The sequence below is a fragment of the Nipponia nippon genome, unplaced genomic scaffold, assembly GCF_047370975.1.
Source record: "Nipponia nippon isolate SJK-2023a ecotype South Korea unplaced genomic scaffold, ASM4737097v1 scaffold_7, whole genome shotgun sequence".
Classification (NCBI taxonomy): domain Eukaryota; kingdom Metazoa; phylum Chordata; class Aves; order Pelecaniformes; family Threskiornithidae; genus Nipponia; species Nipponia nippon.
The window spans coordinates 2,716,048-2,729,887 of record NW_028262391.1 but is presented as its reverse complement, the minus strand read 5'-3'; the positions used below and the strand labels follow the sequence as shown (position 1 = coordinate 2,729,887).

Genomic DNA, 13,840 nt, shown 5'->3' with positions numbered 1-13,840 from the left:
TTTATAAGATCAAAATAGTTAAAGATGAAGGTAGATACTTACGCAATTAGGCCAGAGGCTGGAATTGTTGTTTTAGAGGTGTAGGCTACGAAACCAATTTGTGTTAAGGAATGTTTAAGTAATTGAATTTCACAGTACAAATTAAAGTCTCTTGGTATCATTATGCGTGTTATGGTCACATAGTGGTATCTTGTGCCAAGGAAATGGCTGGGGTTTATTTTTCAGTCCCTGTGTAATCTTTAATGAAAACACTTTTCTGACTTGTAAAGTCTTGGAAGTAATAAACTCGACTAGCCATTTTTTTCATTTGATGAAGCTTGGACAGAAATAAGAAGTAAAACTGTATAAATTGACTCTCATGAACATGCATAAAGAGAGAAATCATTTTATGCAACAAAGAGGTGGCATGGCTTGCCAAGCAAAGATAAGTAATTGGAAAATATAAGACCCTGGTGAGAATTTCTAGCAGAAAAGCTGAAAAAACAGGTGCTGTATAATGTTACTACTTATTATTTGCATACATAAAAATAAAAAATAGGTTCTGTCATACTATGCAATCAGCTATGCCGAAGTCATATTACTATTGCAAAAGTTTAGATATTCTTTTAAATTATGAAAGCAGCCTGCTTCTCTCTTTCATTCATCAAACAACTAAGCCTTTCGCATGAGACACTGATTTGTACAGTTAGGATGCGCTAGGAGTATTTGTCTTTTACAGTGGATCACCTGCCTGTGGATTCACTATGGAATCACCTGTGATTCCAAAATCACAGCAGTAGAGTTAAACTGTATTAAGGTCCTTGTATGTCAAGGTAAAGCATCTTTGTAGCCCGCGTGCCATGTTTAGAGCACGTTTGAAGATGGGATAGAAGATCTGTTCCTATTCACCACAAACATTTTCTCAGCAGTCCCCAGATGTTCCAGTCTTTAGTCCCCTCTAAAGAGGTCATCCTCTCTTTAGAGTCTGATTTCTAGCAGTCTAAGTTAGTGTTGCTCTGCTGATGGTTATTGTCTTACGACATTTTAATTAGTTGACATTCCCCCCAATAAAGGAATAGAGGGATCCTAATGTAGATGATGATGCCAGTGTTGTAGGCATTTGGAGCAGAATTCTAGCTCAGTCAAACTCTCCCAGCCACCAGCAACCAGGTAGGACTGTCACATGCCTCCTGAGAGTAGAAAGTAATGTGATTATCTCTAGCACGGCCCCTGCTGTTCAAGGGCTTTGAGGGGTTGTGAACAGGCTTCTGTCTCCCTGTGAACTATGGGAACTATAGAGGAGAGTTCTTCAAAAGCCTGGTTCTGCTCGCACTGATCTCGGCAGGAGTCCCTGAATTGATTTCAGAGGGAGCAAAATCAATTCCTGCTTTGAAAACTGCAGTATTTCCCGTAGCACAGCCTATCCTTAAAAACCAACCAACCAACCAACCAACGAAGAATTGATCTGGTTCTCAACATACACAGTTTTCATTTACTGTATCACAGAGACGCTTTAGGAATAGTTCATAATATAGCTTTAGTCACCTTTGAGTGTCAGCTGCATCACAGTCTCAAGGAACATAGTCTGAAGCATCAGCTCAGAAGTGAGGACGCGGGCAGTTGTCCTCCTCTGGCTGCTGCAGTGCAAGCTGCAGAAGTTATTGCCACATCTGCTTGTTACTGTCCTCTTGACGGAGCTGAGCTGTTCCTGCAAGTGCTCCTAACCTTGTTCAGTCAAATGATCTAGGTCAGTGATGACCTACTATTTAAACTATGTAAGCTATCCTTCTACTGCAGTGTTGGATTCAAACTGTTTCCCTCCTCTGTTTAAAACCACTATGTATTGCATTGCAGAACACTTGCAATGGTTAAATGTATTGCTGTCAGGGGATAAAAAGCTTACCATTCCTATTGCACATTGCTGGGTTTGGATGTATCCCCAATATAGGAAGGTAAAAACATAAAGACTGAAAAATTGTGTTATGAGGATAGGAGTTATTTCATGTCTTTGAAAAATGTTGCCCATCATTCAAAGCATTTTTTCAAACTGGAAAACACGGCAGAAGATTGTAGATGTTCTGTGGTGTTGTTTATTGGGCTACTTTGTTACCATTCCCCCTTGTAGACTGGCAATTAGATGACTCCTATAACACTAAGATACGCTTTTGTGGTCACCTGTCTTGCAGGTACTTGGTAGTTTTATTACTAATTTGGAGTTGCCATTGGGCCTGTTCTGTCGTGCAGTTAGGTTACTAATGGAATATCTAAGTTGTCCTGCTTTCTCGCTGGTTTCATTCTGTTAAACAACTTCTCCCCTGCCCTGAACACCTACCTTGTATTTAAGGGTAAGGTCCTGGACCAAATCATGTGTAGCTTTCCTGTTTCAAATTTCACTCACTCCTGTTTACAATCAAAGGAGCTCCTGGGTGGAGATTTATGATATTTACATGCTCTTCTAATTAGGATAATGATTACACCTGTTTTTAGGTAACATTTATAGCCTGCTTCAAAGAGTCTGATTGAAATCATTTGCTAGCTTTGAATTCTGAGCCTTCAGCACCTCACGCAGATAACATTTCCAAGGGATCAGACATTACCTTTGCGTGTGTTTTTATATGAGCCATTAAAAAGTCTTGCAAATATTATAGGAAAACACAGATTTTGTTTCATAAGGGTTTAGCTGTACGTTCCAGTTATTTCCTTCCTCAAGTATGTCACATTAAGGATGGGTTGCTCTTGTGCTAATGCCACAAAGGATTATTGATGAAATAAAGGCTCTGCTGAAGGCAATGAGAGTTTTACCATTGACTTCAATGCAGCTAGAATTTCACCTCTGAAGTGTGAAATAAATAACAGGAGCAGATAGGAAAAAAATATTCTGTGCCTAGCGTCCACGGTAATAACCAAACTTTTTTTAGAGGGTAATAAATGGAATCCGGCTGAGACATGAAATACTTCATGAGGGGTGTGATAGGTCTAGGCTCATGATTTTGAATAAAAACTTGAATGGTCAAAGAGGATTGTCAGATTTCTTTGACAGATTTTGTGAATGTTTCAATGTATGTATGCATAGATCAATGAACAGATGCAGTTTACAAAGCCATAATAAATATTCAGTTGTCTTTCAGTTTGCCATGGGTCAGCTTTACTGTGCGTATTACGTATCATCTGTAAAGTGTGGCTGATACTTGCAGGGTTTCTTGATGATTTCTGATGAATTGTTTTGAGTAAAAAGTTGACCGTTCTCCATTGTTCTTTTTTAGAAATATTCTTTACAGACTAGATGAAAGGACAAGCCAGTTTTCAGTACTGCAAAAGGCACTGGAGCACTGCAAACTACATCAGTCAAATGAGACCATTCAAGCAGCCTTGTCAGAGGTGCTGAACAGCATCAATTCAGCTCAGGTTTACTTCAAAGCAGGACTTGATGTGTTTTGAGACTACCTTAGCTGGAAAGAAATGAGAGGATTCTCTGCATTCTAAGACGTTTGTTTACAACTCGCTAAACAAAAGTTCGACTTGGACCAGAATTTCTCTGAGGATGAAACCTTTCTCAACTTTTCTTTCAGTTGGCTCTTACAGGTACTGCAATGTGTGTTTTTATAAATATGAAACAGTCTTTTGCACTGTTCGCAGTATATCTCAAATGTCTGTTTCTGAATATATAAAACATAATGAGAGGGAATAACACTTAAGATATGATTTTTAGAAGGACATCTGCTGTATTTTTATATGTAAAATATATTTTTATGACTAAGAGCTCAATCTTGCAACGTACTGAGCATGTCATGCAATATGCTGAAGACCTGGTTCTGAGTCACCCCAGATGTATACCCAGGTGAGCTTTCCATGCCTACTCTGTCAGAAAAATGTGACTTAAGTATACTCTTGTGTTTCTTAACTTCCTCAGCAAACTTATCTTCTTCCTTACTCCTTTCAGAGTAAGTAGTTGAAGGATGTGGCGTTTCCTTGGGTATCGAGCGCCAGAGTTAATCAGGAAATGCACAAAACACCCTTACCAGTGCAATCCAACATCTTTACTCCTGTGGAACAATAAATACCTCAATTTTGAGAATACAGATAACTTTGATTATCCCATTTCTGTATGAAAAAGAGTTTTTTCTCTATTTATTCTTGGAGAGAAAATTTTTGTGATGATTTCAAATGATTTGAAAAGTTTGAAGCAGTAGGTACACTTGTACAAAAATGCTTTGATTCTTTATGTTAAATAAAAGAATTGCCCAGTCTTTTAAGGCTACAGGCCTTATAAGCTTATACATTACCAAAACAGCCCACTTCAAGGTCTCCCTAAATTTCCAGAGAGCAGTAAATGAAAACAAGATCTCAAAGTTCTGGGAACATTTCTGGGATTCCACCACTTGGCCACACCACCCACTGCTCCAGGCTGGATCATTCCATCAGTAGTGCCCGGCATATAGAAGCTGGATTGTTGTCAAAAAAGCACAAGGAAAATATATATTCATTCCCTACTGCAGAACCAGGAATTCACCTCTGAAGGCACAAGCTGATGAAGCATATTGCAAGGCTAAAACTCAAATCTGTTTTGCATTGGTGGAAGCCCTGTACAAAGGCTGTAATCACACCGTTACCTTGTTGGCCTGAAGTAATCTGTGAATGAAAGGATGAGGAGGTTCAGTGTCCTAACCTCTAAGGGGATAATATACACACTTGAGAACTGCAGGTCTCAATAATATAAACAGTTGAAACTGTTAAGCCCTATTGGGTTTAGAGTTTTACAATCTCAGATATCTGAGTCTGGCGTTAGAGCTTAAAAAATTAATTTTATATAGATACTTAGAATTGAAATATAATTTATTTGATGGAAACGTTAAATGTATTGTTACCCAGTTTGCCACGGAAACATTACAGAAACATTTCAGGTTGCAATCAAAATGGAAAAAGTATCTGTATTAACGTAAAAAAATTGCCTTCTGGAAAATTTCAAGGTGCGCAATTTGGTGAAAGACTTGTTAAAGTGCGTGTTCACATAGCCAGAAATGAGAGTTGTTTACAGATCTGGGTTTCTATTTCCAAAAGTCCTTGGCAAATGGGCCTCTATCAGCAATGACCCGAGACTGGGTACATACAGCCACGTTGTTGCTTCGTTTCTTTGCAAGTTGTCATAACATGGGCAAAAGCATCCTGAGTCTGACCAGAGGCGGGACTATGCAGTTGTACAGCTACAACTGAAGTGGGAGTGTTCAACATCAGTCAGCATGACTGCATGAACCCAGGTATAATTATCTCCTGTCTTTACTTGGCATCTGATAAGCAAGAGTATATGATTATTCTTTTGCTAATGTGGTACCAATTCTGTTTACTGCAGAGAGAATTTGACTTCTGGAGAGTAACATTTTTTCTGATACTACAATGTTTGTTCATCCCCTCGTTTCCATAGTTTTTATTATTGTAATACTTAAATGGTTGGAATAGCCATGTTCGAGACGTATGTTTATTTTGTGGTAGTATTTGGGGATGTACTGTGCAAGACTACATTTGAATTGTATTTTCTAATAGGGACCACTCTTCTAACAGTTTGTGTAGTAACATATTTTCTTTATAGTGCTGACTCACTGTGGAGCCAGCATCTATGGTCTTAAATGATATAGGGTCAGGTGCCATTAAGAGACTGAAAATAGAGATTAACGCGTCCTTTAACTCTACCAGGTGAATTTAATAACTGCTTCCTCAGTCTTAGTGTACATGTTCCACCAAAACCACCTCTGATGTAACCAAAGTGTGCTCATACAAAATCAGCGAAATCTGCTGGGAAGAGTATCCCTCATGTATGATTTCTCAACCATGTACTTCCTCACTGAAACATTTATCTTGTTTTCTCACTAATGTCCTCCTGTAGCCACTTTTAAAATAGCAGACTTCAGAGTACTCCACCACAAAAAGCACTGCTACTATAAATGCCTGTCTATTCTAGAGATAATCATATATTCTTGTTGGTGAGATGAATCAGACGAGCTATTTAGGGACTTAAATGCATTGATTTCAATGTCATCTCACACTTCTAGATCTCTAGGCTTTTATTTCAAATGTTCAGATCTTACATATAAGTGAGTGCTCAGTGATAATATTTGTACCATTATAGCTTCGGAAAAAGCACTTTTGAGCCATATCCTTCCATTGATTTTTAAATCCTACCTATTGACTTCAAAGAATTTATAGCAAGTTAAGGTCCTAAATACCTGGTGTGTTTCTAACATAGACTTTTTGCCCAGTCAGCTGTGGAACATCAGCTAAAAGAAGGTGTTAGTAAATCACAGGAGCTTACACAGATTGAATACATTCCTATATTGTGTTGAAATAAATGGAGCGCCCTTAAAGGCAGAAGTATGTTTGCAAATTGCCTGAATGATACTAAAAACTTGTTACCTTTTCAGAAACATCAACTGCCAGAGACAGTATAACAAATGCATTGATTGCTAAGTAATCAGTCGTGCTTGCAGTGACCAGAAAATCCCTGCAGCTTGCAATATTTGTATGTTGAGACAGTTGATAATAAAAAGCTAATAAGATTTTATTAGTGCATATTTTAAAGAGTCCATAAAGAAGCTAAAGTACAATCAACTCAGATGAATAATAAGTACATGGGAGCTGGATTTTTAGTACTAACCTTAAAAAAGGTAGTGAATTGCTTTTATCATCCAAGAAAAACAAGACTATTTTGATATACAGTATCTGTACGAATATGCAAACACACAAATACAGAAATGCTTTATCTTGAAAACATTGTACAAACACTCATTTACTTGCAGTGATATGATACATCTACATAAACATAGATGTAAATAACAACTACATGGGAAAATTAGCAAGCACTTTGCACTGCTTCACTTACTTTTTAGGAAAGTATTTCAGTCTAGAGGTATAAAAGAAGGCACTTCAGCTGACCTCGGTTCTTGCAGCAGTAGGTGGGGAAAGGTTAAATCTCTCAGGTGTCAGAGAAGGGACCTCTGGAGGTGATCTAGTCCAACCTCCCTGCTCAGGCAGGGTCACCTAGAGCCAGTTGCCCAGGAGGGACTATGTCTGGATTACTTTTGAATATCTTCCAAGGATGGAGATTCCACAACCTCTCTGTACCGGTGCTTGGTCACCCTCAGAGAGAAAAAGTGTTTCCTTCTTCTGTAGATAATAGTTTTCTCCAAATCTCTCCCTATATTTCTTAGTTGTTAAATTATTGTAATTGGTTTAATTGCAAACATTTGAAAAATAACCATAATTTTATTCAGTGAAAACTCTTGGCCAAGGTCTCTAGGATTTCACAGTTAATATGTTGGAAAGTTTGTATAAGAAGATTTGCCCTTCAAGCCATGGGTTTATTTTTAAGTTGTAGAGACTAATGTCTTTATCTTTTGAGGTCTTTTTGTACGGTCCCAGGTTCCCAGTCACAGGATTTCTATCTATGTTAAGAGAGTGATTGAGAACAAAAGATGCATTAGAAAATGCACGGAGGAGTAATACCCATCAGTGCGTGCGTAGCTGTGTGCTATGAATGTATCTACTTTAACCAAACTTTGGGAGCCCAGTGCAATTCTATGGCTTGTGTGGTGCAGAAAGTCAGGCAAGATAATTGTATGGGTCATTCTGGCTTTAAAAGCTATTAAATGCTATAAATATAGTTATGTCTGGGCCTGTATTCTCAAGGGAGCAGTTAAGAGTTTCCTCAAAAGCCTTGTGTTGCAAGCTGTTATCTGTGTTACTCAGAAACGGGTACCTCTGACATACATTACGGTTGCTATCTCAGGAAACAAGCATAGTGTGGAAGATGTTCTTTCCCTTTAGCACTCTATAACATTTTAGCAGTATTCTGCCAGTCACAGAAAGATGAGTGATAGGAAACATATCTCATTTTAAGATGCCTGGGACCTGAATTTTGAAAACAGTTAGCCTTACACAGCACTACAATAGTTGAAAACATAGTAAGGTGTTGTCTGTTGGAGCTCTTGAGTCTACAAAACTCGGGATAGAGACGCCAGTATGGCAAGTAAATGTCTCAAAAATATAGAGTACACAATTAGTTTCTATCTATTAAAGGTTATATTCATGGTAAAAAGTTACTGGCCTACCAACGCAGGGGTAGGGTTTCATCATCCCACATAGTTTTTGGCGGCTTTAACCATCAGACTGTCGTTTCTCCCTCTGCCGCCACCTTCTCCAACCCCCTGCATTCCCTGCATTCAACTTCTCTCACATCCTCATGCCATGTGATGACTTGCCTCATTCTTCATCACCTTTTTCTTGGTCATTCCCACTAGTTTTCTGTCTCTGTTCTGGTTTCTTATCACTTCTTAGTCATCCCATTGACTTACCAACTATCACTTCTTAGTCTCCCCTTTAATTCACCAACCACCAAGTTAATCCCCTCTAATTTAGTTTTCTCGCTCTGAACTCAGTCAGCTTTTGTTCCCCATCCGGTTCCAGTCTCCTTAGCCAGTCATTTCAGTTTTCCTGTTACGTCAGTTCCCTGATTTTCTGCTGCCTTTCCTGTAGCTATGAGGCTTTGTCCCAATGTGCTTCATCTCTCCACCTCTAGACCTTGCCCTCTGTGTTTGAATCTGTTCAGCTTCTTTGCCCATTCTACTTGGGCATGGTGGAAAATTATAAAGTGATAGATCAATCCACCTCCCTTAGGTGTAGATTCTTATTCCTGGTACAGCTGACCGTAATAAAGAGCTGAAAGCGATGGAAAAGTCCTGCTCAGATCCAAATGGGTAAAATATGAGGAGACATAATATGTTAAATCCAAAGTAGTCTCTTCCGAGTATGTGCAAGCAGCAGTTTTTCAATTATAACTTGATTGAATGGAAGCAGATTTCCTTGGGGCCTGCAAAGTATTTTTTCTTAGCTTCTTTCTAACATCTGGACCAGGAAATTCCCTCAAAAATATCAGTGTAGGCAGGTGATAATCTTGAAAGTTTTGAAATAAACTTTTTGAAGTTGGATGAGTAAGAAATGATAGACAAACTTAATCAGAGTTGGTACTACCTACTACCAGCCTACAAAGTAAAATAAGCCGTATGTAAGTACATACTTTTTTCTGACCTTGTGCATGCTATCCAGTACCTTTCATTACATGATGGCTACATAGGAAAGTTATGTGTAAGAAATACACAAGTAAGAAAAGATGGTTAGAGCAGAAGCAAAACTTTGTCGCTGTATTGCAGTGTTTTAAATGATTAAGGATGATAAGGAGTCAAGCCATATGCATAAACCTGTACTTGACATGCACACTTGAACCTAGGAAGTGCCTAAGAATAATGAATGCTCATCCAGGAAGCACAGGATTTAAGAATATCTAAATTAGACTGTATGTTTACTAAAACTATGGTGCTATCAAGCCGAACCTTTTTTTTTTTCCTAATTTTAATCCCATTGCCCCTGCTTATTTCTGCTACTGCTCATACACACTCATCATAACTGGAGAATATGTACACCTGCAGATTTAGATTTACTGAAAGATTATGTTCCCCCTCAGTCTTACTGACTCTGTTTTTTTCAGCAAGGCTGACTGTACGACGACTGCTTATCAGGGTACTATTCCACATGAGTGAGGTCAGCAGAATTTGGCCACTATTTATGGAATTTCCCAAAAGATTTGGTATCAGAATATTGTTTAATTGTGTTTAGTCTATTCTCTTTAATCTCTCAACATAGATTATTACAAGCAAGAGTATACTTTTCAAAAAATGCGCAGAAGTCTCTTGGTCAACGTTAAGTAAACCCACAGGGCAGAATATAAATGCGTATGTACAAGTGATATATTATAATCTAGTATTCGCTTAATAGTTATTATAAATGTTGGCACGGATTAGTGCACACATTCTCTTATGAGCTTCACAGATTGGAATTAATACAAGGGCTTAATTTAAGAAATATAATCAGAATATAGGCATGGAACAACTTTTTTTGCCGTGTAAATGTAGTATATGCTTACTCGTCTGCCTAATCCATTTGGTTAAAAAAAGATTAGGGTTTTGTTTAAGCTACTTTTGTCTGATTTATTTTCCAACAAGCCTTTGAAAATGAAGTCTTGCTCTTTATTTTTCTTTTAAATGTGTGCTGCCTTTAGTGGTTTTTGGAAACCTTATCATGTGTTAAGACAGTGTAATATCTCCTTGTCTGATCATTCCTGGATTATTTGATAGAATTAGAAGTGGTATTTCAAAGCACGGTCTTTGGAAGAAGGTCCTTTACTGACCGGTTAATGTATATGATATTATATGCTTGGGTCGCTGCCTTTACCATGCAGCGGTATAGGTATGCAGTATGATGCTTTGAGGCAGTAATTTAAGACAACAATTTTTTTTTTTAATAGTATTGCAGAGACCTGCTAATTTTCCCCCATTTGAAACTGTTCTCTCCTGAGCATACTGGTAATATAGCAGTGTAGTACCAAGTTCTCTTAGCACCTGCTACAAGCTCGTACTACCGGTGGGATGTTAGGGGTGTCTGAGCTGTCTGTGTATTCCCACAGTTTTTGATCAGTGTCTCTTGTAGCCCCACTCAGCTTTTATGTAGCACGGTCCTGATACTGGTCTGAATGACACCAGGGTGCGATGGATCGGTCTGACTGACGTGTTAGCTTGCTACAGAAACTGCTGTTGCCCCCTATCCTTAAAAAGTTAAGTATAATACTTGGTAAGTATTTCCCAAACTTTTGGTGTTTTCAGTCTGTAGACTGAGGATTCTGAAAAAGTACTGGAACACTGGGGTTTTTTCATGCAGTCTCATTTCCTGTTCTCAACAGCTGAAATATCTTGTAGTCGATGAATCCACTAGAGGAGAAATAAGAAGATGCTTAATATTTCATACTTAAAGCAGATAAGATGAATACAAATTCTCTTTGTTTTCCCTTTGCAGTTTATGCAAGTTAATATGCAACATGCTCTTATCACATATATTATGAGTTGGTATTCTGAGAGAAATGGAAAATGAATGTGATTCCATATCCAGAGGAAGTATAATGAATTCAGGGAACACTTCACATTCAAGTATCTTAACCGCTTGCATACAGTGAGAAAAGCAGAAGTTAAGATACTTTGAACAGATACTTTTGGGGTTTTAATACAGGTCTGGAAAATAATATTCTTCTGCGTAAGGCCAGATTTTAGCAATCCATTCATGCCTAGCTGCATGGTAGTGTGTTGTATGTCCTCATGGCTGTACGTTTGAGGATTAATGCTCAAATGCTGTTACCAATGATCATTAGTCTCAATACGAGTTTACCTAATTGGATGGAATATGCAAGTATTTCTGCCTTTTGTATGCAAAAGAGCAGCTGTCAAGTTGTGTTATCTTTGTCAAGCTTTGACACAGAATGTGAGACTCCTGAATGATGACTCCTTCATTCCATCTACTTCTAAATTTTCATGTAGTAAAATCAAGTTGCCACAATTGATAGCTAGTCAATTCAGAATATTAAGTAACTAGATTTTTTGATCATGCAGTAATATAAACTTGATGCAGTGATTCCTGGAAACCAATAAATATCCTGTTAGGTGGAAATGTGCAATGAAAGCTTGATTTTTATAACACATTGTAGAATGTCGAGTCTGAATAAAAGAGCTTATTTGCAAAATTAGTTTACTTTGTATCAATTTGTACTTTTATAACATAGTGTAATAAAAAGGTAACATTGGCCATTAATGTAAGTAGATTCTACGTACTTTGATTAAGAAGCACATTTTCCTTGTTTGTGCTATGAATATGATTTTTGCAGTCCGTGAGAGTGTTTGTAGAGAAGGCGCTGTGGACTGGAATTCAGTAACAGACATTTTGTGAAAGTGGTTGTGAATTAGACAACGTTTTTTCCATAGTTACATTTTTGCTAGAAATTAAACTGGAATATGAAGATGTGTATAATGTACATTGCACTGAATGATTTGGAATTATATTCATTTGCTTTTTTGTTGGTTTTGCTTTCTTTTTTTAATCGGTTCTGCCAGTGAGCTGTAACATATGCCTCTCAAGCTGCTGATTCAGTAACATGGATCCCAGGGCATTAAAACATAATGAGAAGAAGGAAAAAAGCAAGGGAGAAAAAAAATAGCTAGACAGAACCTCACAGCCTGGGATGTGATAATTTACTGACAGGTAAATTTTGATTTATCCACTTTTTTAGATGCTAGTATATAGAAAGGCCAGATATTCAGATAATTGGTCTTTCAGGCAAGAAGAAATTGTCCCTGTATGTTTTTGAGAATCAAGAATTTGAAAAGTAGGTAGAGACTTTGGGTCAAACTCAAAAGTATTCCGGATGAGACTCTTAAAAAAAAAAAAAAAAGAAAAAAAAAAAAAAAGCTACTGAACAATCTGAATGCTATCTGAAGAAAGAGTTCCAAAAATCTTGATGGTATGTTATATTCAGATTATATGAAATTCAGATGATCGGGCTTTTTCCTGTAGTTCAGAGGTCCTGAAATTTTAAGGTAGTTGTTATCTCATGAAAATATGCATTCCATGTTTTGCTTATAGTATATGAGAACTTGGAGGCTTTTCTGTACTTATGAAGCACTTGAGAGGTGTAATGAAATAGTTTCATTGTAAATGAATGTGTATTTCCAATTTTATTTCCGTTTTCTGTAGGTTTTTTTTGAAACTGCTTTCCTGTTCACTAGATTAAAAGGAAAAATAAAAGCGATACCTTGTTAATGTTTTTAATCATGGCTAGATCATTAACCTAGTTTGATACATTAGCTCCCTACAAAGTGCAGCTCTGACTAGAGTATCTGATGTAATGTTAAAGACTAATTTGTGAAACATATTCCTTCAGGAATATGTTTCCTCTAAGCCATGTAAACTTGTGCCATGAAAATAAAAGCCAACCGTATATCAACAGTTTTATACAAGTATCTTATTTTTAGTTCCTGCTGGAAGTCATTATTACTGAAAAATGTCATTAAAGCTAAACGTTCTTTGCCTGGGCATCAAAATCTTCTTCTGTGGCTCTGTTTAGGAGATTGGACTATTATCCTCTTTCACTGAGTATCTATCTGAGCAAGAAAATAAATTTTTAAAAACGTATATTTAACATATTATAAGCATCCCAAGTAGCCAGGCTTAGTATAGAACAGATTTGTCAAAGAGAATGGGAATATAACCAATTCTCTCCACTGTTTTCTTTAACCTTGAGATTGCTATGTCGTTTCTTGCACTTGTATGTCTTATCAAGTAGTAGCATAGAGATCCACGTGGGAGTGGAGTCTATAGGATCATGTAATTATGAAGGCAGTTGCTTTTTATATGAAGTGTAGGTATGGTAACCATGCAACTGAAGTAATGAATAATTTGATGCTGTCACAGTGAAGTGTTTATACACTAGGCTGATGAGCAGGATGGGAGTAGAAACGGATTCTGGCCAGTGGTAGCTGCCTGATGGGGCCAACAGTGGGTTGAGAGTGGGTTGAGAGTGCCAGAAGTGGGCACTGGGTAAGGCAGGTGCTGATAAGACGATTCTATTGCACCAGGTACCAGAAAGCACACAGTGGAGATCTGGCTCTTGCCCAAAGAACGCTGATGCCAGTTTAACCAGCTCTGAATCTGTTCTGAATGCACTGTAGACCAGCAAGAGCGCTTCAGCCCCACACTGATCTGTTTATTTTGGAAAGGGCAAGGTATGAAATAGCCAAGACTTTTGACACTAGAAACAGTAGCAAATCCTGTCTTTGAAAGAGAAACTCAGGGCCTTGTGAGTTAGTTTCTGTATTCCATCAGAAGGGAATATAGACATTACTATGAGAGCGGTGCTGTGAGCTGGATCAATTTTGAGATACTTAGTAACAACAATCGGATCACCATTTTCTCCCTAACAGGCAAGAAGTAGAATGGG

At 37.8% G+C, this 13,840-nt stretch overlaps 1 protein-coding gene across 1 annotated transcript in view; it reads left to right on the top strand.

Moving 5' to 3' along the window:
- The window catches only part of NAALADL2 (N-acetylated alpha-linked acidic dipeptidase like 2), a 293,187-nt gene extending 280,451 nt beyond the window's left edge, over positions 1-12,736 (top strand). Inside the window, 2 exon segments of the mRNA XM_087739630.1 lie at positions 3,243-3,411; positions 3,413-12,736. Coding sequence (XP_087595756.1) covers positions 3,243-3,411; positions 3,413-3,442 — 199 coding nt within the window. The 3' untranslated portion in view covers positions 3,443-12,736.
- Positions 12,737-13,840: the final 1,104 nt, after the last annotated feature.